The sequence below is a fragment of the Notothenia rossii genome (assembly GCF_949606895.1).
Source record: "Notothenia rossii genome assembly, chromosome: 9".
In the NCBI taxonomy this organism is placed as follows: domain Eukaryota; kingdom Metazoa; phylum Chordata; class Actinopteri; order Perciformes; family Nototheniidae; genus Notothenia; species Notothenia rossii.
The window spans coordinates 47,807,305-47,834,108 of NC_136907.1; the positions used below are offsets into that span (position 1 = coordinate 47,807,305).

The following is a 26,804-nucleotide window of genomic DNA, read 5'->3' on the forward strand; positions in this document are numbered from 1 at the left end:
GCCCATGTCATATTCTTTCAGATTTTTGTTCTGCATCATCTGTATACTGACCTGTGTTTATTTACATGCCTATTCATTTGATTTTATACCGTATCTGCCACCTAGACTGACCATGTATGTATGTGTAATGTTCGTTGTTTTATTTTATGTATGTGTAATGTTCGTTATTGTATGTCTGTGTAAAGTCCATACTTGAAAAAAAAAATATCATCGATAAACGTGTTAACATAGCGTTGTCTTCACATAGACTCATTAATAATGTGTTTTAGTCGTCGTCTTTTCTCGGTGCACATCCACCCCACTAAATGTTGAAAGGTTTTTGCAGGATACAGTGGCGATCGTGGGGGAAGAGGGGGATTGTGGGTTATGGGGTGTTGAGGGTGGGTTTGGGGGGGTTTCAGCTCCTAGACGACAGCCTGTGAATCCGTGCAGACCTGAGTGGTGGTGCCTGAGTTAGTCTGTTTAATGTCCGTGATGTCCCGCACACACACCTCACTGCTCTTGATGGCTCCGTCCACTTGGTCCAACCCTTGCTCCAACAGCTGTTTCAATGCACTTAGAGCCGCCTGGTCATGGCTGGCTTGGAGGGTGCTCCCGGTGCCGTGGAAAGTCATCTTCACAGGGGAGAGGGTCTGAGCGTCGCTGTACTGCACCTGGAAGCCCTGGATGCGGGCCTGGTAGTCAAGCTGCTGGGCCGGCTGCACATTGACGCCGCAGTTCTTCCCCTTCAGGTGCAGCCCAGCGTTAGCGGGCATTTGTCCTTTCAGAAGCATCTCTCGAGCCATGGTGGCCGTGGGGCTGGGGGACGAGGTGCTGAAGTACGGAGGCATGTCTTTGGATGTCATGTAGGAGTTACCGGAGTTTCCACTATTATTGATCCCCGGAGAAACGCCTCCTCCTTGCTTCCTGCTGGCCTCCATCTCCTGGTAGACGTCCGGGCTGAGGTGGAGCAAACCTTCCTGGTGTTACTCGTCGCTTCGGTAAATGACGCCTTTTGTTCGTTCCAGTCTTTGTTGTCCATCTATGTGGGGCTCTGAGGTCCAGTGGAGGCTTTGTATCCGAGCTCTTTGGGGCTCTGAGGTCCAGTGGAGGCTGCAGGAGCATGGCCTCCGCTGCGTTCCTCTTGGCCACCTTCTTGTTGGGTCCTGTTCCTGTGGCAACCTCGCCGTGCACCTTCACCTGCATGATGAACTCCCGGTGGCGCAACATCCCTCTCTCGGACAGCAGCAGATACTCCGGCTCCTTCTCCTTCTTGGCCTGCTGGATCTGAGCCAGGCGGCTGATGGGGTTCATGCCCGTAATCTGGACCCGTCTTGAGGATGGTCTTGGTACGTTTCTTGGGTTTCTCAACGATGGGGATGAAGAGCAGCTTCTTCAGGTCCTGCAGAATAGAAAGAGCGGCGCGTTTCTTTGAGAGCTTCTTGCTGTTTCCCTCTCCTTCTGCGGAAAACTCCCCAACGCTGACACGGGCCAGAAAGCTCTTCATGTGAGGGGGGCTGCTCTCCTTCAACACCTCGAAGTTGATGGACAGGTTCCTCTTCAGGGCGATGTCGTTGAGGGCGGGGTGCAGACCGAGCGCTGCATGGCTGGCCGCGGCCGGGGTCACGACCAGCCAGGGCTGCTGAGGTCTGAACTTTCACTTCAGCAACGCTCTATTCCTTTGTCCAGGGCCAGACCCCAGTTACACCTCAGGCATTGGCAAACACTAAAGAGAACTCGCGTTTTGGCACTTTTAATGAGCGCCACGGTCTCTGAACAAATAAGACACACTGGTTCTGTGCTCCCAGTGGGCAGGATAAACATGAATGAGTCCGTCCACTCAGGGTTGAAAGCTCTGTTCTCACTGTCCACTTTCCTCTTCTTGGAGAGCGCCATGTGTAACACGCCTGTTCACTCTCCTCTCCGTCTTCTCTCTCTGTATCGCTAATTATTCTCTTCCCTCACTTTCCTCTCCGCTTCTCTCTGCCGCTCTCTCATCTCTTCTTCTGTGTTTCTCTCCCTGTATCGCTCACTTGTCTCTTTCGCCCCCTGTCGGAGGCGGTTAAAATAGAATCGCCCCGTCAAAATTGAAATCCCCTGTTAATGTATTGATTATAGGTCCGGGTCCGTATAAGTCGGCGTCTGGGTCTGGATCCGGACCGTGGTCCTCCTGTTGCCGACCCCTGATTTAGATGGTCTCTGTGACGTCCTGCCTCCTACCTGTTACCCCCTGGGATTAATACCTATTTTTGAGTGATTGATTGATTGAGTGATTGATTGCTTAAAGTTAAGCCCGAAAGCCGATCTCGGCGGGGGCTTTTCTTTTTCTTTTTCGCGACAATGTGTCTCAGGGCATCTTAATATTTAAGAACCTATTAATGTATTATACCAGATTCATAGGAAGAATCTCAGCTAACTGACGATACAAACCATTTTTACTAAAACACAAGTTTCATAAGAAGCATAAATTACCCCTGAGCGAAAAATGCTAACGCACTTTGGCACAGAACTCAAGATAAAAGATGCCCTTATTACTTATCAAAGCTGCACATACAATATATCCAATTAAAGCTGAGGTTCCACAGATTATTTAGGTATATATATCATCACTGAGTGATCCGAACTCGCGACAGGGGAAGCAAACACGGACATCACAACACGTACCTTTTCGTAGCTTTTACGGGAGATCGTCTCACCGTAGCAGTCAATCTGATCAAAAGAGTTGTTCAATGGCATTAAAACGAGAAAAAACGCGGCTGAATCGGTTAATCCATAGGTTGATAATGTTTCTGTGGAATATCTTTTTTAAATGTATAATCTATAATTCAATTTTAATGTAAAAATCGGAGAGTAAAAGTTAGCTGCTAATGGTAGCCACCAGAGTTATCGTAGCTTCCGGTTTTGGCTATGCGTCAGTCTCACACACACACATTACCAAATAAGGAGTATGTGGGAGTTCCCCTCGATTCAATTGGCGCTGACGGTTAGAAAGAGATGTCAATCAGCAAAATCGAGCAAGGGGGGCCAGAGATAGGTCAAATACCCAAATGAACCCAGAAGTGTGTTTTTTTGCTAAATCTCTCTAAAAAGGTCAAATTTCACTTGTTTTTTATCAATCTGTATACAGGGTAGTTATTATGTTGTAGTTTGGATTCCTAAAGCTTTTAGTGTCACGGTTTGTGAAACAAGCAGGACCCATATGCAGATACAAACTGAAACTTCCTTTATTTCAAGGCTATGATATATATATATATAGACAATGACAAAACAGAACACTCACCGCATAACTAGTCAGGGAACAAGACGAACCGACCAAGACAGACAGACAGACAACCCAGAACTTAAATACACACAAGACTCAATCACACAACAAGACACAGGTGAGGAGGGAGGAGAAAACACAGGGGCCCAGGTGAACATAATCAGACAATTAGACACACCAGGGAAACTAATTACAAGAGGAAAAACACAGTGGAAAAGGACCAGACCCAAAGGAAAACATGACATGGAAAACAGCAAAAACACCCAAACCTACAAAACTATAAACGTGACATAACATGAGAATCGTGACATAACCCCCCCCTCAAGGGACGGATTCCAGACATCCCAAAAAAACAAAAGTCCAGCAGGGTGGGTGGAGGGGGTCTGGAGGACGGGTCTCAGGCGGACGGCCCGGGGGCAAGGCAGAGTTCAAAAAAGGGGAATTCGGGCGGACGGCCCGGGGGCAAGGCAGAGTCCGAGGAGGGGTGAAGACCAGACAGCTCCGGAGGCCGGTCAGGAGCCGGTGTCGGCAAGATCCCCCATGGAAGAGGACACAGGACCGGCAGGACCCCCGGCAGAAGAGCAGTCGGCGGAATCCCCAACGCGACAGGACATGGAGCTGGCAGGACCCCCAGCGGAAGAGTAGTCGGCGGGACCTCCAACGTGGCAAGACATGGAGTTGGCAGGACCCCCGGAAGAAGAGCAGTCTGCGGGACCTCCAACGGCTCAGGACATGGGGTTGGCAGGACCCCCGGCAGGAGAGTAGTCTGCGGGATCCCCAACGCGACAGGACATGGAGTTGGCAGGACCCCCCGCAGAAGAGCAGTCTGCAGGACCTCCAACGGCTCAGGACATGGGGTTGGCAGGACCCCCGGCAGAAGAGTAGTCTGCGGGACCTCCAATGGGACCAGACATGGAGTTGGCAGGACCCCCGGCAGAAGAGTAGTCTGCGGGACCTCCAACGGGACAAGACATGGAGTTGGCAGGACCCCCGGCAGAAAGGCAGGACCTCCAACGACACTTGAGTGGGTTGGTTCGCCAACAGAACACGGGGAGCTGGCGTCGGACGGACAGCCATCAGGACACGGGGAGCTGGCGTCGGACGGACAGCCAACCGGAGACGAGGTGCTGGAGTCGGTCGGTACGCCGACAGGACTCGGGGAGCTGGCGTCGGATGGACAGCAAACCGGAGACGAGGTGCTGGAGACGGCCAGTATGCCGACAGGACTCGGGGAGCTGGCTATAAGTAATTAGTTTTTTTCCAGTTATCTTTAAAATCCCTGCAGTAATTCTCTGTTTACTGTTTTCTGAGGTACATGGGTACTGTAGTATACAGAGATGTTGGCCATACCAAACTGAAAAACAGGATTTCTCAGAAACACAGTTTGAATAATTTAATATGATGGCTATAATATCAATCAATCAATCAATGTTTATTTATATAGCCCAATATCACAAATGTTACATTTGTCTCAGTGGACTTCACAGTTTGTACAGAATATCAGTATGACAATACGACACCCTCTGTCCTTAGACCCTCACATCGTACAAGGAAAGACTTCCAGAGAAAACCCAGTTTAAAGGGAAAAATGGGAGAAACCTCAGGGAGAGCAACAGAGGAGGGATCCCTTTCCCAGGACGGACAGACGTGCAATAGATGCCGTGTGTAAATTGAAAAGATAATACATTTGCAACATAGGTCGTCCAAATGTTTGGAAATGCATGTGTGTATAATAGGAAGATGAATCCATGAGTATATCCATCCAGGACTTATGATCCAGGACCACAGCCACGACTCAAGATCCAGGACTCGCAATCCATGACACAGGACCGCAGGATCATCCATGACTCCGGATCCCGGCGTATATAGACACCAAAAAGAAAGACATTTGGGGAAGCTGGGTTAATCGGAACATGAGAGTACACAGGTATAGACAGAGAGAAGGAAGAAGTAAGATGTCCCCCGACAAACTAAGCCTATATCAGCAAAACTAGGGGCTGAATCTAATCAGCCCTAACTATAAGCTTTATCAAAAAGGAAGGTCTTAAGCGCACTCTTAAAAACGGATAGGGTGTCTGCCGTCCGAACACAAACTGGAAGCTGATTCCACAAAAGTGGAGCTTGATAAGAAAAGGCTCTGGCTCCCATTGTACTTTTAGAGACTCTAGGAACAACCAACAACCCTGCATTCTTGGAACGCAATGCCCTAGTAGGACAATAGGGTATAATGAGTTCTTTAAGGTAAGATGGCGCCTGCCCATTAAGGGCTTTGTAGGCAAGAAGAAGAATTTTAAATTCTATCCTGTGTTCTATAGGGAGCCAGTGTAAGGCAGCCAGAACAGGAGTAATGTGGTCCCTTTTCCTAACTCTGGTTAGTACACGAGCTGCAGCATTTTGAATCAGCTGAAGCGACTTGACTGACTTCTTGGTACACCCTGATAATAAGGAGTTACAATAATCCAGCCTTGAAGTAACAAATGCATGGACTAGTTTCTCTGCATCGTTTTGAGGCAAGATATGCCTGATTTTTGCAATGTTACGTAGATGGAAGTAGGCGGTCCTTGAAATTGATTTTATGTGGGCGTTAAAGGATAAATCCTGATCAAATATAACACCAAGATTCCTTACAGTCTCACTGGAGGCCAAATTAATGCCATCCATAGTTAATATATCTTTAGATAATTTGTTTCGTAGATTCTTCGGGCCAAGTACAATAACTTCAGTTTTGGTCGTGTTTAACATCAAAACATTTAAGGTCATCCACGTTTTTAAGTCCTTGAGGCAGTCTTGAATTTTATTTAGATGATTAATTTCATCAGGCTTGATTGATAAATATAGTTGAGTATCATCCGCATAACAATGAAAGTTTACAGAATGATTCCTTATAATATTGCCTAACGGAAGCATATATAGGGTGAACAAAATAGGTCCAAGCACTGAGCCCTGTGGCACTCCATGGCTAACTTTGGTTTGCATGGAAGATTCATCGTTGACACATACAAACTGAGAGCGTTCAGATAGATAGGACCTAAACCAGCCTAAAGCAGTTCCCTGTATGCCAACTAAGTGCTCTAGTCTTTGCAATAGGATATCATGGTCGATAGTATCAAATGCAGCACTAAGATCGAGCAAGACAAGAATAGAGACAAGTCCCTTGTCAGAGGCTATTAGAAGGTCATTTGTGACTTTAACCAGAGCTGTCTCTGTGCTATGTTGTGTTCTAAAGCCAGACTGAAAATCTTCAAATAAATCATAGTTTTTTAAGTAATCACACAGCTGTTTTGCGACTGCTTTCTCAAGAATCTTTGAGAGGAACGGAAGATTAGAAATAGGTCTATAGTTGGCTAAAACCTCTGGATCGAGGTTGTGCTTTTTAAGAAGCGGTTTTATCACTGCTACTTTGAATGATTGTGGAACATAGCCTGATAATAAAGACATATTCATAATATTTAATAAAGAAGTGCTAATTAATGGAAAAACTTATTTTAACAGCTTAGTTGGAATCGGGTCTAAGATACACGTTGATGGTTTAGAAGAGAGAATCATTGAATTTAATTGTTCAAGGTTTATGGCTGAAAAGCATTCTAGTTTACTATCTAGTGTAATATTATTAGAACTTACGTTTCCGGGAGCTGTTGATAACACTATACTGGTTAAAGGCAAGAGGTCATTGATTTTGTTTCTAAGAGTAACAATTTTATCGTTAAAAAAGCACATAAAATCATTACTACTGAGTGCTATGGGAATAGAAGGCTCAGTCGAGCTGTGGCTCTCTGTCAGCCTGGCTACAGTGCTGAAAAGAAATCTTGCATTATTCTTATTCTCATCTATTAATGAAGAGTAGTATGCTGCTCTCGCTTTACGCAGTGCTTTCTTATATTCATTGAGTGTAATATGCCAAATTAAACAAGATTATTCAAGTTTAGTGAAACGCAATATCCTTTCAAGTTGTCTCGACTTTTGCTTTATTTTGCGGGTTTCGGCATTATGCCATGGAGCTAATCTATGTTGTTTTATTTTCTTCTTTTTCAAAGGAGCAACAGAGTCTAATTTTATTCGCAGCGCATCTGTAGCACTATCAACAACATGATCAATTTGGGGTGGTGTACATTTTGTATAAGTTTCCTCCCCTACATGCAGACATGCTATCGAGTTAAGTATTGGTGGAATCTCTTCCTTAAATTTGGCTATAGCACTAACAGATAGGTTTCTGCTGCAGGAGCTTTTGGCTAATGCTTTGTAGTCTAGTAACAGTACTTCAAAAGTTACTAAGAAATGGTCGGATAAAGCAGGATTATGCGGTTCGACTAATAGTTGCTCAATTTCAATACCATAAGTCAGAACAAGGTCAAGAGTGTGATTATAACAGTGGGTTGGTTTATTTACACTCTGACAGAAACCAACAGAATCTAATATAGAGTTAAATGCAACAGTAAGGCTATTTTTATCATCGTCAACATGAATATTAAAGTCACCTACGATAATTACTTTATCTGTTTTAAGTACCAAAGCTGAAAAAAACTCAGAGAATTCTGATAAGAATTCTGAATAAGGACCTGGTGCACGATACACTGTAACAAATAAGATTGGCTGCAAAGTTTTCCAGGTCGGATGCGTAAGACTGAAAATGAGGCTTTCAAAGGAGGTATAATTTAATTTTTGTTTAGTATTGATAAGTAAACTTGAGTCAAAGATTGCTGCAACTCCACCTCCTCGGCCCGTGCCTCGGGCAATATGAGTATTGATATGGCTGGGTGGAGTGGCCTCATTTATGCTGACATATTCTTCATGTCTCAACCAAGTTTCAGTGAGACAGCATATATCAATATTATAATCTGATATTAAATCATTTACCAGTATTGCTTTAGATGCTAGAGATCTTATGTTTAAGAGACCACATTTAATCTTCCTGTTTTGTTGCACTGTAGTAGTTGTTACATTTACTTTTATTAGGTTATTATGTATGACACCTCTATTAGGTTTTACCTTAAATTGTCCTTGGGCAGACACACACACCGTTAATATTGGGTATTTTATTGGGTTCGGGATTCCTATGGATGACTGCCTAGGAGAGAGCGCAGAGAAGCGTGTAAGACTGCGACTCTGCCTCCTGGTCTCAACTCCAGTTTGTCATGGATTAAGTCCACAGAGCCCTGAAATGTTTGCAGAAATTAGATTTGCACCTTCCAAAGTAGGATGAATGCCGTCTCTCTCAATCAGACCAGGTTTTCCCCAGAAGGCTGTCCAATTATTCACGAAGCCCACATTGTTTGCTGGGCACCACCAAGACAACCAGCGCTGAAATGATGACATGCGGCTATACATGTCATCATTGATCAGATTGGGGAGGGGACCAGAGAAGATTACGGTGTCCGACATTGTTTTAGCATAACTACACACCGACGCCACATTAAGTTTGGTGCATTCTGATTGGCGTAAACGAACATCATTACCACCGACGTGAATAACAATCCTACTGTATTTACTTTTATTTTTAGCCAGCAGTCTAAGATGCGCCTCAACGTCGCCCGCTCTGGCCCCCGGAATGCATGTGACTGTGGACGCTTCGGTCTCTAAATTCACGTGTCTCATAATAGAGCTACCAATAACCAGAGTTGGCTTCTCAGCGGGTGTCTCGCTGAGTGGGGAATATCTGTTAGATACGTGAACGGGTTGGTGGGGACCTGCGGGTTTCGCGTTTTGCCCCTTCTGAACAGTCACCCATTCTCCCTGCTGCTCGGGAGTTGCCGGGGGACGGCTAAGAGGAGCTACCTTTTGCCGGTCCGCACCGGCTAACATGGGCTTTACTGTAGCTGAGTTATTTTCTAAGATGCGGAGCCGGGCTTCTATGGCTATGATTCCCGCCTCCAACCTAACAACTATACTACATTTAACACATGTATCGGTACCAGTAAAGGAGGTAGGGGAGTAACCAAACATGAGACAGTTAGAGCAGGAAATAGCACCCGAGGGTGGGGAAAGAGCCATGGCTAGCTATCAAGCTAAAGTAGCTACCGTTAGCAAACCCGAAAAGAGTGTAGGCAACTGTGGAGTTACAGTCGCTAAGAGAAGGAGAGTTTGTGAGTGCTTAAGCTGTAGTAACGTGTGATTACAACGTCAGGCAGTTGCCGTGATCAAGAGTTTAAAACGATCGATTAAGTTAAGATAATAAGCTATCAGCAACAGAACAGGCACACGGGATACCCGGAGATGACAACAACAACCGGAAGTTACAACATGCTTACCGCAATAGTGGTCGGTGTAGAAACGTGTCACCTGTTCTCACACACACACTGGAAGACCTGCCTCAGTGTGAGCCTTAGTGTCTAATAATACAAACCTAGGACTGCTGAATTATCCATGAGACTATTGTGTTTCTATGTCGATGAACACCGAGCAGAATCAGAGAATACAACTTTGAAATGAAAATCTATAGAAGAGTCAACATCGGAGAGAGACAAACCGATGTGGACTTGGAGTCTAAATGCTTCAATCATGTAAAAACATACTACTGATAAATGATGACTACTCATGCACAAGGTACTTCATGCTATAGTGACTATATGTTTAATCATTTATAAAACATATATGTTGTGAAACATTGAGCAGTTGTCGGAATGTATGTGTGATGGTGTTCTGAAGCATGGACAGAATATAAATATAGAATGGAATGAGATAAAAAATATATACAGACTGTCTTCTCACGAATACACAGTCTGTAGGGAGCTCTCTCAAACACACACGCATACACACACACACTTTTCAATTTGTTGTGCTGTGTCTAAGCTAAAAAGTTCTAAATTGCTGCCGTGGTTTCGTGTGCGGCTGCTGATCCTGAATCAGTGTGACGCTGTCTGGATCTTTAAATATCACAGCAAAAAAACTGGGCCTAAATACTCTCGCTACTACGACACCACACACACACACACACACACACACACACACACACACACACACACACACACACACACACACACACACACACACACACACACACACACACACACACACACACACACACACACACACACACACACACACACACACACACACACACACACGTTCTATAGGTTTGTATGCATGCTGCAAATCTCTGTTATGGAGCCAGAATTGGGTCAATATTTTAGCGTGCAAAACAAACTACTCCCGAGCGAAAAATGTGCTTTTACACGTGCATAAAATGACCCTGGCGCTCAGATTAAGGCGAGACAGCCCTCTTGCTCGCTCGCGGGAGTGTCAGCCTCACTCGCTCGCGGAGTCTGTCTGCCCGCGCGTGAAAAGTTGCTGACACTTTGGGGCGGAGTCACTGGACTTTGATTGATAGCTGCCAGGAAGCCCGGAGTTGACAGGTTTGATCATTGCCTGAACTACCAAGGGCCGAGGAGTGACAGCAGCAAGATTAATTGGACAAGATTTAATGATAGTTTTCCATAAAAATATTATATTCGTAAAGTGCACAGCTAATATATATATCAATTAATTTGATATGAAACAATATATTTTTGAGTGGGCTGTATCTTTATTTTGGTGACGATACGACCTCCATGATGCTACCCTGGTTCAAACTGCATCCACCAAACAATGTGATTTGTCTCGACCTCCCCAAAATAACCAAAAACCAACACGGTGTCAGATGTCAGATGTCTTTTTTAGCTTTCCTGTCCTCATTTCCTGCAATCTTCTTCATGCAGTCAGTCAAAATGAATATTTATACTTGGCGTTTCTTTGACTAGGTAAATATGGGCGTTACGTGAAGCCCGCAAAAGCTGCGCCGGATTTCGAGTTGATTGTGATTTATAAAGGGAAACCGGCGTAGGACGTGCCGCACACACTTTCTACGCCGGTACGCAGTGTTTTATAAATCGGAAAGTGTCTGTGCGTATTGATTTGCTTTGTCCTACATAAGCAAACTTCCCAAGTGAATCCTACGCAAGGCTTTATAAATGAGGCCCCTGAACTTTTGAAACAACATCCACAACATTTATCTGGCTGAAATTTAGAAATGATTTATCTAATATATCATATTCAATCACTTGCATATAGACTCTTATTGCACTATTTCCCTTTTTTACTATTTTTCTTTTTTACTTGCACTATTTGTTCTGTTTTTCCTGTTTTATTGTTTTGCACTGTTGGAGGGGCCTGTGACCTAAGATTTGTTATTCATTGAATATTGGAAATAAAAATGGCCAATTATACCAAAAATGTATCATAAAACGGCCTATAGGTTAACTTGTTTTCTACTTGTTAACACTGGACCTTCATGTTTCCTACCTATTGTAGGTGCTTACAGCAGACAGTGGCTAGCAGATTTAAACAGATACAGCCCACTCAAAAATATATTTTTTTATATCAAATTTATTGATATATATTAGCTGTACATTTTACGAATATAATAGTTTTTTATGGACAACTTCACCAATAAATCTCGTCCAACTAATCTTGCTGCTGTCACTCCTCGGCTCTTGGTATTTCAGGCAATGATCAAACCTGGCAATCCGGGCTTCCTGGCAGCTGTCAATCAAAGTTCAGTGGCTCCTCGTCAAAGTGCCAAAAACTTTTCTTAAAAGGTGTGATTTTACTTGTGGGAATGCCATCAACTCTTTAGAACGTCATTATAATCTGCTAATGTCCTCCCTGTGATCCTGGGACTTTCCCATCATCATTTCAGGTTCCTCTGCTCCTGCCGGCTGTCTCCTGGATGTGAGATTGGCAGGATCATTAATTAGCTTCTTAGTGTTAAGTGGTGCATGGAATATTACGGCAGACACCTGTCCGTTTGGAAACAGTTTCACCATAAAAATTCCAAGCAGCTTATTCCAAGTGCCATTTCTTACTTACATTCATGCTTCGTCAGCAAACCTTCCATCAGAATCTTATATCTTCATCAGGTTGACTGTTTTAGGTGCCTCACATTTGTATGGTTTTAAATATTTCCGGGGTCTTTTAATTTCATTTGAATATTAAAAACATCCCAAGCAGTCAGAGATGTGGTAAACGTTACTAATATATACCTGAACACATTATTTTAAATACACAATGTTTACCTCCATATAGATTTGGAAAATGCTAATTTACAAAGATATTGCCTGCAATTTTAATATAATACATACTATGCAGCTATATTGCTCACTGTTGCCCCGGTGCCGATGGTTGTTGCTGTTCTCATTGCAGTTGCTGCTGTCCCTCGCAGCCACAGGGGGCAGTAGTGAGAAGACGATAGACTTGTCAGGCGTTTCTGTTACTTCTGGCCTCGAGTCAAATCACACTGTGCTGATTTTAATTTCCAAATCCAGTTTCACTGTGCAAGCTGAGAAAGATGCTCTACATGAGGCGCGCCAATCACCCATTTGTAAGTGGGCGGGATCTTACTGTCACAGGGCATACTCCGGGGCCGTATTCACACAAGTATATATTTGATATGCCCTCTTTATGATGGATGGATCATGAATCATGGATGGATAGAACAATGGATGGATGAATTACTTAATTTAGTCTATGATGACCATCATCAAAATATGGATTGAAATGATCATTCTTTTTTTTAACACAAATTGAAGTATACAGTATTACTGAAAGTGTAACCTTTCTCCGACTGGGGAGGTACTTTCAGTTCAACCTATTCTAGACCTATTGTCAGGTCAACCGAATTGCATATTTTTGGGGTTTTCTAAACATGCATTTATCATGTAACATCTTAAAGCAGCCAGAACTCTTGTCCTTGTGTGTTTACAATGAGTGAAGGCTCTGTATTTCATATTAACACATTTTAAAACATGTGTTGGAATGGAAAACCATGAAAGATAAGAACAAAATAGATCTTATAAAGGAATTTAATAGTATGTCAATAAGCAATTAAATTACTTTTCACTTAAGTGCAAAATGAAGGCAATACGATAGTAACACATGGGTATTATTCCGATTTATCATCAACAACACACTTGTAATGTGTTTAGAGAGCACATTGTTGTATAAATACCAACCCTGTCTCCTAAAAATTACGTTCCCACAGAACTAAACTGCGTTCTCAATTACGTTTAGCAAGAAACGTATTTTCTCCCACGTTACGTTCGTTATGAACGTATCTCAAATACGTTTATTTTCTACATATCTTCTTGAAACATATTTTTTCCCACGTTACGTTTTCTTATGTAAGGCGAGGCTGTCATTTCGCCAGCTGTTACTCTCATGAGTGAGGCAGAAAATAATAGTTTTAACATGCCAAAAAGCTGCTGTGTCGTTTATTGCACCTCAAACATTAAAACAAATCCAGAGTTACTTGTTTCTGTACTTCCTCTAAGGAGAAAGGACAGTAAAAGAAGATCTCTGTGGCTTCAGGCTTCATCGCCGTTCAAATTACAGCGTTGGTTTCCCCAAAAGGGGGCGGGGCTGTAAAGTTACGTTGATTTTACTCTCATATGTTATTCAAAACCATTCTATTTATTCTAACGTAAATTGCATGCCAGTGTTTTATCTTTTTATTTATTTGTTTTTATTTTAAATCGTATAATGTCAGACTTTTTTTGCCATCTGTGAGGCTTAGAGCCTCAAAATACGGAAATCTGAATTTTTGAAAAAATCTTTTTTTCCTTCTAATTTGTTATTCTTTTCTAAATAACACACTGTTATTTACTCAACAATAACACACAATTATCCTTGTTTTTATTTATTCGTTTAATTCTATAATCTTGGGCTTTTTAGCCGTAAATAAAGTCACCGGAAACAGACGTAGGCCTATAAGGGACATTTCGAGCAATACACACCACAAACCCACTGAACAGATTACCCAAGATCATCAGCTTGAAGCTCGTTGATTCGATGTTTTAGCCGCAATGCATGTTGGGATATGGTGTTAATGCGATATGATATCCGAAAAAAAAATTTAAGAAAATAAAATAATACTTTATTCCGAGTTTTCTTGCTTTTCTCTTTGAAAGTCATCACATAACTGCATTGTAATACGCGGTTCGGCTGTATTCAATATTACACATCTGCCGTAGTTCTTTATTTATAGAGCCCTGATGAGAAGACTACTGGACAAACTTGAAGAACTGCCGCCAAAACTGAATATCTGACGTGGATCATAAATATATAGGCAATTAAACAACATCTTGCATTTCTTTTCACAAAATACGTCTCCTTGCAGTATCAATAATAATTCGGGTGACTTTTATATTTGATCCAATTGGTAGATAGGTTATATTTACACCATAACGGTGCACAGCTGATAGAAAAGGACTTGTAGTTTTTAAAGATATTACTGATTTTCTTTGAATATAAGAATGTAAATACTGAGTTGAGAGAATAGTCAGGGGATTTGGGTGATGGGAGACACATCTATGGAATCACAATTTCAATAGCTTACCATTAAATTACGGATATGCCTTTTTGTCTGTGATGTTTTACAAATCAGATATTAATGTCTAGAAGTAAAACATAAGAAATAATATAGCAATATCCTGCAAAATTGTAAAAACATGACTAAAACTACACATCTTCAGATGTTATACATACATAAGTGTCCTACACGAATAATACAAAGTTATTATTAGTATGCTGTGTGTACTTTGTGTGCACCGCCTAGTGGTTAAAGCACGTTATTGAGTTATTTGTGTTGAATAATGTTATTTTTGTTGAATAATGTTATTTGATGAAACAAATATTAAGAGTACATACTTTCATAGGGGGAAAGTAGAAGGTCAACGATAGAAATATAGAATATAAAAAAATCAAGAAGATACTGTAAGTGATCTCTACAATAAAACAGTTTAGTGCTGGATGTACAAAGATATTAATAGGAGGATGTGCAAAACAGACAAACTAATTAACCTTCATTAACACATTAAAGAATACTTTAGGTTAAGGTCTTCTTTCAAATAAAAAAAAAGACAAAATGAAAAAATGAAAGAAAATGCAAGACACACTTAATTATATCATGATACAAAAAATGTGCCTGAAAGTTCTAGGACATCGAAATCCGCAAGTAAGTTATCCACTTTGAAATACTTCTCCACTCGCATTGTCCTTTACAATGATTTTATCACTCTGTTAGGTCACTCGCCCGACTAGGCTAAAGGCTCTGTGGATAACACACACACAGACACACACGCACACCCCCCCCCCAAACGCGCACACACACACACACACACACACACACACACACACACACACACACACACACACACACACACACACACACACACACACACACACACACACACACACACACACACACACACACACACACACACACACACACACACACACACACACACACACTAGGGCAGGGCTATTCAACTACACATTCAGTTGGGCCAGATTTTATAACTACAAAATTCAGCTGGGCCAGACATTCAGCGGCCTGTAAAAAGCGGGTAGTGACACATTTTAAACAAACACATATTACTGCGATGAAAAACATGCAATTTTTATTCATTGTTCATCTAACAAAGGTAGGTCAAAAAGTGCATAAAAACACAACAAATTAGCATTAATTTAACAGAATCTGAAAAAAAAGTGCACAGTTGTAGCATTACATTTGTTTGCTTTAGAAGTCAAATATTCAGGTTATTTTTTTTGAACCAGGCACATCACAAAGTGCATTTACTGAATACAATAATAGCAGTCTTAATAAATGTCCTCACATACAAAGAAAACTGCTAAAGAGCTCCAATGCAACACAAAGAGGTAGTACTGTAGCAATATTTTTTCACCTTTCAAGTAATAACAACAAAATCATACGTTTTGGTCACATTTGTCCCAGACACATTACAAAGTGCACTTAAATTAATACAGAAAGAACTGTCAAACACTTCAGTGCACAAACCCATAACAAGGGATACGGGTAACTATATGAATGAATACTACACTACACGTCTACTATAGTAAACTAGGTGCTTACTATCACCTCATTTGTGATTTGTAATCGCTGACTTTCTCAATGGGAGAAGGGACATTTTTTGTTTTGAACAAGAGCAGTGATTTTTGGCTCATAGGATGTCAATGCAATCCTAAGACATTGGTGAAGAGTGCTGTCAGTCAGGGAGCAGCGAGTGCTACTTTTGATTGAGTTCATGTGTGAAAAGCTTGATTCACATGTGTATGTTGATCCAAACATACTGAGCACACAGATCGCTACTTTCTGAACGTTAGGGAACTGCTGTTTTTTGACATGACTCCAAAACTTCGCTGGCCCGTTAGTGCGCTGCATGTCAATAAGTTCCAGTGTATATTTCCCCTTGTCGATGCAGGGGACCACTTCCTTTGCTCTGGTTGATACGTCCCCCTCTATTGCATCAGTGAAGGGGTCTCTGGCAAAGCCCATCATCACGTCTGTGGGCAGAGCAAGTCCATCCAATCGACCGGCAAAGTTCTCTTTCAACCTCGCAATGAAATCTGTCATCACATCCGTGATTTGTGCCGGAGATGTGATGTGTTTGGGGAGCGTCGGAAAATGTAGCATCCGACCCGTGATCAAGTCGGTAGCGAAAAGGTACAGCTTGACTTGGATCTACTCCACAAGATCAATTACCGTTTTGTCTCTGTTTAAGCTTCAGAGTTGAGAGGGACATGTTTTAGAGTTGCTATCATAGGACCACCGTTACTAGCACCACTAGATGCACTTTCAAAAAACGTGCTGCCTTGTGGTTTGGTGGTTTCTATGCAACGCGGAGTGTTGCGTTCATGGTCTGTACTAGTGTAGGAATTTGGCTACGGGAGGCTGGGCCACTCGGGAGTTGGTTCTGGGCCGCCAGTTGAATAGACCTGCACTAGGGGTTTCACAAACTAATCGACTAGTCGACTAGTCGACTACCTTTACCACTAGTCGGCGCTGTAGGCCCTAGTCAACTAGCCGTGAAAAAAATGGAGGTAAACGAGTGCTGCAAAATGCTACAAAACACGTCCGACATTCTTATGTATGGCAGTAATTCAACGAAGATGTAACCAACCCCACAGTGAAGTGTCAGTTGTGTACAGCTGTACTGAAGTACAATACAAATGCATCTGCTGTGCGCAACCATTTGAAGATGAAACACCCGCTGCCGACAGCTAGCACTAGCAGTAATGCTAGCACCAGTGAGCAACGGACCGGCGTCAGCACTGAACAGAGGCAAACGAACAGCAAGACAACACGGGTCAACAGTGATGCGGATGATGAGCTACGGGATTGCTGCCAGCGGACACCGCATATCCCCACAATGGATAATCCACTGGAGTGGTGGGCAGAAAACGTGCACCGCTTTCGAGGAGCTACCTGGCTATTCCAGCCACAAGCACCCCGAGTAAGAGGGTTTTTTCTCTGGCAGGCAACACTGTCACCCGAAAGAGGTCAAGCCTCCTTCCCTCACATCTCGATGCGTTGGTGTTCAAACCAAAAATATGGAAAGGTGGACGTTATCGTGGAGGACAGCGAATAAAGTGTTGCGCAATGCGCTGTTGCGCACTGGATTTACGTGGCATGTATGTAAACAAGAGTTTTTTGCTGTCGATTTTGGTGAGTCCAGTTACTGTTTGTTATTTACTCAGCCATGTAACACAAATTAAAATGCAGTGTTTAATGTTACTGTATGAGTTCCAATAGAAAATACAGTTGTAAACCTCTCTTTGTGTGTCTTTATTATGACGTAACGACTAGTCGACTACTATTTTGAAAAACGTGTCGACTAGTAAAAATTGGTAGTTGTGAAACCCCTAATACACACACACACACACACACACACACACACACACACACACACACACACACACACACACACACACACACACACACACACACACACACACACACACACACACACACACACACACACACACACACACACACACAAGAGGCAGTTCACCGTCTCTATGGGGGTTATTCCCTATCTTTATTCAAGAGCGTGGTCTTTCAATTTGAGAGCATAATTTATTGATTTCACGTTCAGATTATGTATTTATTTCCCTCAAACTGTCACCACACTCAAATAGTGCCTGCTTCCGCTTAGATTTGCTCTGCTTCTGCTCAAACTGTACGCTTGCACTCAGATATATTGCTGCTTGCACAAATTTTCCGTGTTCCAGCTTAAAACCTTCTCCTCGCACCAGGGGCGGACTGGCACTAAAATTCAGCCCTGGAAACTGACCCAGTCCGGTCACATGAAATGTCAAATGTTAGAAATCCGCTGTTTATTATTTAAAGTTTTACGTCCGATTCCCTCCTTTTTTCCTCTCTGTACACAGCTCCGGTTTGGGCATTGGCCTGTCATCAGATTTCATTTTTAGTTGCTGCTGTAGCGGAAGTTTATTACAATTATTTTTGATGAAATATTCCAAATCTCCACCCTCCATAATTGCACTTGCTTCAGTTGCTTGCTACTTTTTAAGGGCGGTGATGACAGTTACGAACTGAAGTTGATGCGATTTGATTGGATTGTGAGGCATGACGTGAGCCTCATCTGATTGGTCAATCCCTCGATTTTTTTCACCAAGGGAAGCCAATTTCGGCTAGCCTCCTCTCGCAACAGAGAGTGCAATCTACTGTTTCATCATAACATCTAGAGGGGCGCTGTTTCACTCTTTGTAAAATACTCAATGAGAATGGGGGAGAGATGGGCCGGCAGAATAATTACCGAAACTAAACGAAGTGTTTTTATTTATTTATTAAAATTATAACTACAATCCAAAAAAACAGGGGAAGCCTGGCTTCCCTTGGCCTCCTGGAGAAAACGCCACTGAGTTCAAGGGTTAATTCTCACCCACCTCTTGCTCTTGCCCTGCACGTGTGCCAGTTGAGTTGGTCCTTCCACCAGCTCAACTCTGTCCCTCATCATGAACGCAGGAGGCTGGCTGTATATCTGAACTTGCACACTCATCATTCTCTTCATAATCTTGCACTTGTTCTAAGCTGCTGCTGATAGTGCTTGTAGCAGCGCTGCTGCCAAAAGGGTCTGTCAATTTGCGACATTTATATGCTTCACCTGCAAGTGACTTCACCTTTTTTTCTCTTGCCTTCTCGGCCCCACCTTTTTCTTTTCGTTTTCTTTGATTTTTATCCATGTTTTTTCATTCTCCCTGTCTGCCGTGGCATCTAATCCCTTCTCTTCGTGTGGCCGGTCTTTTTTCTTCTTCGTGTGTGATTATTTGACAGATAAGAATCACACAACTGCATGAGCGGCCGCTGTCGCCCTCTGTCGGCCGTCAGCGCAACTTAAATTATGACGTTAAACAATTTTTTTTTAAAGGGCCGGGCCGGCCGTCAACGGCCCTTGACGACCGGCCGTTCTGTGGTTCTCCAGATTCTACAGATGGCCAGTCCGCCCCTGCCTCGCACTCAGGCTGTTTCTGTGCGCTCGTCAAATGTCTGCTCTCAGATTTCTGCTGTGCGCTGTGAGGCCAGGTGTCCATGTCCATCCTTCGCTTTACTTATTAGAGTGTCCCGTAAGGGCGGTTACTCTCACTGGTTTTATAAACTCCCGCCCTCCACGGCTTTATCAAATGTACTTCACTTGTTTCATTTACAACTTTTTGGGGGAAAAAGCAGTTAATATATATATATATATATATATTAACATATATATATATATATTAACTCAGCATTAATAATGCTGTCAAAATTATCGCGTTAACGGCGGTAATTCATTTTTTGAATTAATTGCGTTAAAATATTTAACGCATTTAACGCATGTGCAGAATGGCCCGCCCCATACATCCCACCAGTGGCAGCGCCAGGGTATGGCTGGGGTAGGCTACACCCATACCAAGACATGGCTTAGCCCCATCATGAAAAATTATGTTAAAGTAAGCAAAATAAAGTCCGCCATATCGCGCCGAGAATTGCACAGACGGCAGTTAGTAAGATTGATTTCAGTAGCCACTTGTCTGGAAATACCGAAGACCAGAAACGGTTTCGAAAACTTTTGTCACGTAGTGATCGTCTTCTCAATAGAACATCTTTGATAATGTCTTCTGGCCAATCAGAATCAAGATAACGGCGTGGTGTTGTTGCAGGAAGTCCCGACGGAGAATACTTTTGCTGTAGTACAGGGGTGCACATAACTGGTACGCAGGTTATGTGCGTAATCTGAAATGCGTACCGTCACTTGTGTCACAAAGCGCATTTGCGTACCGACGTAGGCCTACTTGTGAAGCTTTTCCAGAAGGCGGTTAGATCACCGGACGACAGAGTTGGTCTCCGTGTGCACAGACAGGGCTGCTGTTAACGTCGGTCTGTACAACGGAATTGTGCCAAAACTACGCCAACCGGCTGCGGAGGGAGACTCCCCCCCTTCATTGGAGAACTACGCTAAAACAGCTGATCACAACGTTCACACTCTGTGGTCACGAAGTACTCCACTAGCGCCCCCCCGTCCCCCCCGTCGACTTTCCTGAAGTACTCCCCCGTTGATAGAAAAACAACACGTAATGAATTAAGACCCCACGGTTTGATGATTGATTGGTGTGTGGGCTGTCTTTCATTTTGACACACAGAAAAATGTTATAATAAACATACATACTGTATGTTAAATGGATACATCCGCCTTCTTTCATTTATCTTACCATTCACACAACAATATACATAAAGAAATGGCATATTTTGGACATAGTTCGAATGGTGATTAATCATGATTAATACATTTTTAAGCTGTGATTAATCTGATTAAAAATTGTAATCGTTTGACAGCCCTAATATATATATAGATATAAATATCTATATATATACCAGCACCTTACATAATAGCTACGTTAATAGTAGCCGTAGTAGCACACTGTGCTGGAGCAAAACAGCAGTGCTCTCTATAAAGGCCTACGGGTACCCGGAACAACCTAAACTAGTTATAAATATGTTTATTCCTCACTGTCGGGTCACTCATTACTGGATCGGTGAGCTGCATGAGACGACACTGACAGGCTGTCAGGAGAGAGAGAGAGAGAGGAAAAGAGAGCGCTTCCGCTCATTTCTCCCGTGTTATTATCCAAAGTTAATGTAAACTTGAATAATGTACTTAATTTGAATGTAATAATTATGTTGTTTGTTGTTTGTGGAAGCTCATCATGTATTAAAAAATTCATCTGAACTTTACGATTATAAACTGAAGCAAAATAAAAATGAGCCCCATTAACTGAGTTTTCAACATCACTTTAAATGGAAGATCCCCATTGCCATGTGTTTAGATGTGCTGTATAATTAAACTTTCTTTACATTTAGAGCTATTTCGTTGTCGAACACATTTCTTTTTTTCTTTTTTTTAAAGGAGCAAACAAAGCTCCACTCTGTTATTGGATCACAGATAATAAGTCATATTGATGTTTTTTGTGATGAAAAAATGCTCACTTGTTTTGAAACTAGCCCAGCAGTCATCATGGGACAGAATTATGAATATTTGTGATATGATATTTTATCCCAAGGTCAATTATGAACTTTCAAACTCAACATTGTCTTCTCTTCAACTTTTCCTCTAGGTGTCTAAGCTAAGGACTGAGAAGACAAAGTGGTCATCTGGGTCTCTCCAGAACAATCAAAGACGCTTTGCTTCAAACACAAATACATCAACTCCTTACTCCAACCGAAGGACTTTATCGCTTCAGCAAAGACGATGTAACAACAGATTCCTCTCAACAACTCGGGTCATATCGGAATTTAAACACCTTGTCCAATGCCAACCTTCAGAACGAATCCACTTTTGGATGCATGTCAATTTCTATGCAGGAAGTAGCCAGCTTTTCAAACTTTTATTTGCTTTTTTAACAGCGATATTCCCTGATGATCACAAGGGAATATGTCTTCCTGTTTCTGGTGGGAACCTGTTTCCTGTTGGACTACAGCTCCCAGACCCCCCTGCAAGCTGAGCTCCAAAGCAGGACTAAGGCTGGAGCGATGTCAGCTAGGCGGGGGGCCGGAGGTAAGAGAATGAGGGCTTTGGGGGACGTCCCGTCTCTGGAAGACGGGACGAGGCTGGGGAGACGTGGAATGTGGAAGCTCCAGCGAAACAAGAGAGGATGGGTGTGGAACCAGTTCTTCGTCCTGGAGGAATACATGGGCTCTGACCCACAGTATGTTGGAAAGGTAGGTGCATATTGTACATTTTTAAATGTGGTTTTTTTTCTAACAGAGTGCTAATCACACTGTTACATACTAAATAAACCAACGACTCGACTCACCATAATGATTTTAAATGAATCAATTTCTCCTGGTAAGAAAAAAATGGTCCGTTCCTCTGCGTATCAACTGCGGCGCAACAACGTAACTTAAAATGTCCGCAGCACTTATGGAGGTTTTCTGTAGCTGTCCAAGTCAGTTCACATTTTCTTTTCCATTAACCAGTCTTTAAACACTGCCAGAGCCCATACCGTGAAGGTTTCTAATTTCTCTAATTTCGCCTCCTCGGTCCTCTGGTAGTGACCTGGAAATGGATTTCAGCGCGCTATGTTGAAGGACATCTAATTTCTCTAAATGCACATCGAGCACCGAGGACCGAGCATCGAGGAGGCTTTCTGGAGGAGCTATAACCGAAGATACACTGATGGCTCCTCCGCGGATGTATTTCCGGCAACAGTGATGTTTAAAAGAGTCGTGATGCACGGCCGGACTGATCTCAACCAATGGCAGCTCTGCATGCTTCCCCTGAATATTATTTTAGTAACTGCTTGAATCACGACGCAATATTTACAGAGAGATGTGCAGCCTGGAAATTTCCTGCAACGCAGGACGCCGGCCTCGGTAGAATTCCAAGGATCCTGGACATTGGAACAGTCCTTCTGCGGGACTCGATGGCGTAGCATCCTTGAAATAGTGGCTCTGAAGGAGCCTTCCTCGACATTGAGAAACACCCCCAGATGAACCTCTGCTGTTCCTGTTATTGTTTACTTCCTGTCTGTCTTCGGCCCAATCCCAAACCACGCCCTACACCCTACCCCCGGGAGACTACTCTCGGATTAGAACACTGAGCAAGTGCATTGAGCACATCACTGACTGGATGACTCAGAACTTTGACAAAGTAACTCATCAAGCTAGAAATCTAGGTGTAGTGATGGACTCAGACCTGAATTTTAACAGTCACATTACAACAGTTATTAGGTCTGCATACTACCACCTGAAGAATATATCAAGGATTAAAAAACTAATGTTGCAACAGAACTTAGAAAAACTTGTCCATGCTTCTATTTTCAGTAGACTCGACTACTGCAATAGTGTATTCACAGAGCTCACTAAAAAATCTATCAGAAAGCTGCAGCTGATTCAGAACGCTGCTGCTCGAGTCCTCACTGACACTAGAAAAGTGGATCACATCACTCCGGTTCTGAGATCATTACACTGGCTTCCAGTCCGCCAAAGAATTGATTTTAAAATACTACTGCTAGTTTTTAAATCACTAAATGGCTGAGGACCGAGGTATATAAATAATCTCCTGCATAACTATGAACCATCCAGGAGTCTCAGGTCTTCTGGGTCGGGTCTGATATCTGTTCCAAGAATAAGAACTAAACATGGAAAAGCAGTGTTTAGCTATTATGCCAAAACAATCTGGAACAAAAATCGTGCACGTCCGCCGAAACACTTCCTATTTTCAAATCCAGACTAAAAACATATCTATTTGCCGCTGCTGTTAATTGAGCTGCTCATACTCACACTGCAGTATGCCTTTTAGTCATGTATTCTGTACCTGCTGTGTTTATTTATGTATTTTATTATCTTTGTTTTTTTATGCCTGTTTTTAAATGCCATTTAATAATGTGTTTATGCTGCATTTATTCTTAAATGTCTTTTGTTTTTATTTTTGAAAAACACTTTGAATTGTCACGTGCTGAGAGGTGGAACAGTATAGACAGTACATAAAATTGCCTTGCCTTGCCTTACCCTACATACTCCCCCTCCGTGACGGAGTGAACTCCGTGGAGTGACACATGAGGGTCCCTCCTGTCAGATGGAGGGAGTAAATACAGCGGCAAGCTTTGGGACAAACTCCCCTCTCTCCGGCAGAAACAGGAAATGCCGTAACTGTATGTAACAACGGTTTCAAATCAGCATCTCTTTGACAAAAAAATTAAATTAATAACTCAAATAAAACTCCAAACATCTTTAATTGTGTTTAAACCTTAACCCTAACCTTGTTTTTAAACCTGATGTTTATAAGCTTCTTATTTTTTGCAACAGTCTGTAAATATACACAACTTTATAATAAAATGCACACATTTACCTTTTTCTTGACTAAACACAGGTATGATCCTAAGTTAAAACATATGAGGTTATCATGAGGTTGTTAACATCGCAGTTTATCAGTGGATGTTTGCTGGAACTACTTGTAAACAGCGTGTTTCCTGACGGACAAACACAACGTGACTTCGGTCAGGTAGAGACCGGTCTCAAGTCAGCACCGCTGCAGACTCAAGCCTCATCCCAATACCCCTCCTCCTTCGGGACTTGAAGACACGCAATTTTGAAGGACGTCCCAATAGCTGAAATGCACATGGAGGAGTCGAGGAGGGGTGAGGGAGGAGGGGTGCGGGAGGAGACGAAAGGGAGGATACACACGAGCAGACTACGCAGAATTGTTTTCACCACTCGCGTATAAAAGCCACGCCCCCACCTTCACAGCTGGTCGATTTCAACAGAGGAAAACCGACAACTGGAAGATGAGTGGAAAAGCGTCACATAAATGTATAAGTGCTCACAGCTCCGTGGAAATTATTATGTGCAATTCATTTCTAAAAGGCTTTCACATTACTATAATTATATTTGTATTTAAATGTAGGCTACATTTCACACCAAAACGGAACACAAAAGCAGGACCAACCATCATACATTGAATTCCTTGACTAACAAGAGAAAGATTCATTCATTTAAATACATATTTAACCAGAAATGGGCCGGTTCTAAGGGGTTATTCAGTTAAGCCCGATGAGAGGGGATACAGCTGTTCGCATGTCATCATTAACAGACGTCGTCTAAGAGTGACGTTTGAGTGAACGAGGACATCCCAATTAATACCTGAGGACTCCTCTGTCCTCGCGTCACCTCCTCGTGTCTCTCGCTCGCATCTTTGCAAGGAAGTGACGCGAGTGAGGGAAAGGAGGAGTCTAGGAGGGGTATTGGGATGAGGCTTCGCTGTTTGAGGGCTTGATAGCCCACTCCCCCTCCACACCGCTCCACACTCGTTGGTTTGGAACAGCCCTCAATATGGCGGACCCTCCGCGTGAACGCGCAAACGGAGGGGTAGGGTGTAAGGGTAGGGGTAGGGTGTAGGGGGCGGTTTGGGAATGGGCCTCAATGCCCAGCATTCGGCGCCACTCTATGACGTAGTATACTTGAAATTGTTGCTCTGCAGCATTTGTACTCGCGATTGAGAAACGGCTTCGACATTGTGAAACTGAGGTCACCTACTGTAACCCCAGCTTCTATGAGTAAATGGCGCAGCCCTCTAAGGCTATTGCTATTGGGTAATCCCAAGCACTGAAATACTTGTAGTCCACGCAGGGGCGGATCTAGACAAATATTCATGGGGTGGCAAAAGGGTGGCAGGAGAATTTCAGGGGTGGCATCCCCTGGCAGAAGTATATGCTGATTTAATCGCAGTCATATCAATCAATGTTAACTTGGAAAGTCACAATATTGATATTTTAACTCAATAACATTAGGTGACATTATTGTGGCACATCAGTAAAGCCTTAAATATAAATATATAAGGTGGCACATGTAATTTAATGAATTTTAACTGAATGAGTTGGTTTAACTCTTAGACCAGGGGGTACCAAATATGCAGACTGCTGCAATAAGTACATTAATTAACTGTCTCATCAATGTGTGTCTGTATGAATATGATAATATTAACAATCATATTATTCCTATCAGCTGTCAATCACTTTTATGATTCACATATTCAGTGTTATTATTAAATAAACTATATTTTTTGGAGGAGTTAATGATGAACGTTCCTCAAGATGCTTGCTCACCCTCCTTCAAATTTGAAAGACCAGTAATTACTATCATAATTCAAAAGAATCAAAGGAACAGTTCAGCGCCCCACAACTTCATTGCAAACAGTTACAACCTTGACTTTACATCAGAAAGAACAAACATTAAAGAAATGACTAACTGCATCAGTTAGGGTTAAAAAACGTGTATTCAGCTAAAACATACATCGCTGAAGTTATTATCCAGTGGAATGTCCGTACCTACTGGCCTAGTTAAATCAAAGTGGTTACTTTTTTTTGGCTGGGCAGTGAAGTTTTACACACCGTCTTATTTGACTTTCTCAGGACTTGAAACAGTTTTTTGGGGGCAGACCCCCACAAAGAAGAAACATGTATTTACACATGTAAGGTCATCTTCTTAAACAGTTTATTATTCTCATCGACTCATCCGTGAGCAGAGCATCAAGTTGGCATGCCTATAACAGCTGAATGTGGCGATTACCATCTTGATCAGCAAAACGCCTCACAAACTTATTAAGATTTAAAGCTATGGTGCGTTTTGATTCAATGCTGAGTACAGCCAAACTAGTAGACCGCAAACAGTTGCGGCGCCAGAGTATTTTTGTTGGGTAATCTATGGTAGGGCTAACCCATACAGTGGTGGGGCTCAAGTCAG

The 26,804-nt window shown here is 42.6% G+C and overlaps 1 protein-coding gene and 1 pseudogene across 2 annotated transcripts in view; one reads left to right on the forward strand and one right to left on the reverse strand.

The window, feature by feature from the left end:
* The window catches only part of LOC307019891 (cadherin-12-like), a 224,746-nt gene that overhangs the window by 31,608 nt on the left and 166,334 nt on the right, over nt 1-26,804 (forward strand). Inside the window, exon 3 of the mRNA XM_079650992.1 lies at nt 21,680-22,283. Coding sequence (XP_079507118.1) covers nt 21,981-22,283 — 303 coding nt within the window. The 5' untranslated portion in view covers nt 21,680-21,980. The remainder of the gene's footprint in view (nt 1-21,679; nt 22,284-26,804) is intronic.
* LOC307019890 (double-stranded RNA-binding protein Staufen homolog 2-like) lies at nt 228-19,092 on the reverse strand (annotated as a pseudogene). The gene is made up of 2 exons: nt 18,980-19,092; nt 228-1,628 (listed from the first exon to the last, which is right to left on the reverse strand). The product of its transcript is annotated as a double-stranded RNA-binding protein Staufen homolog 2-like (transcript).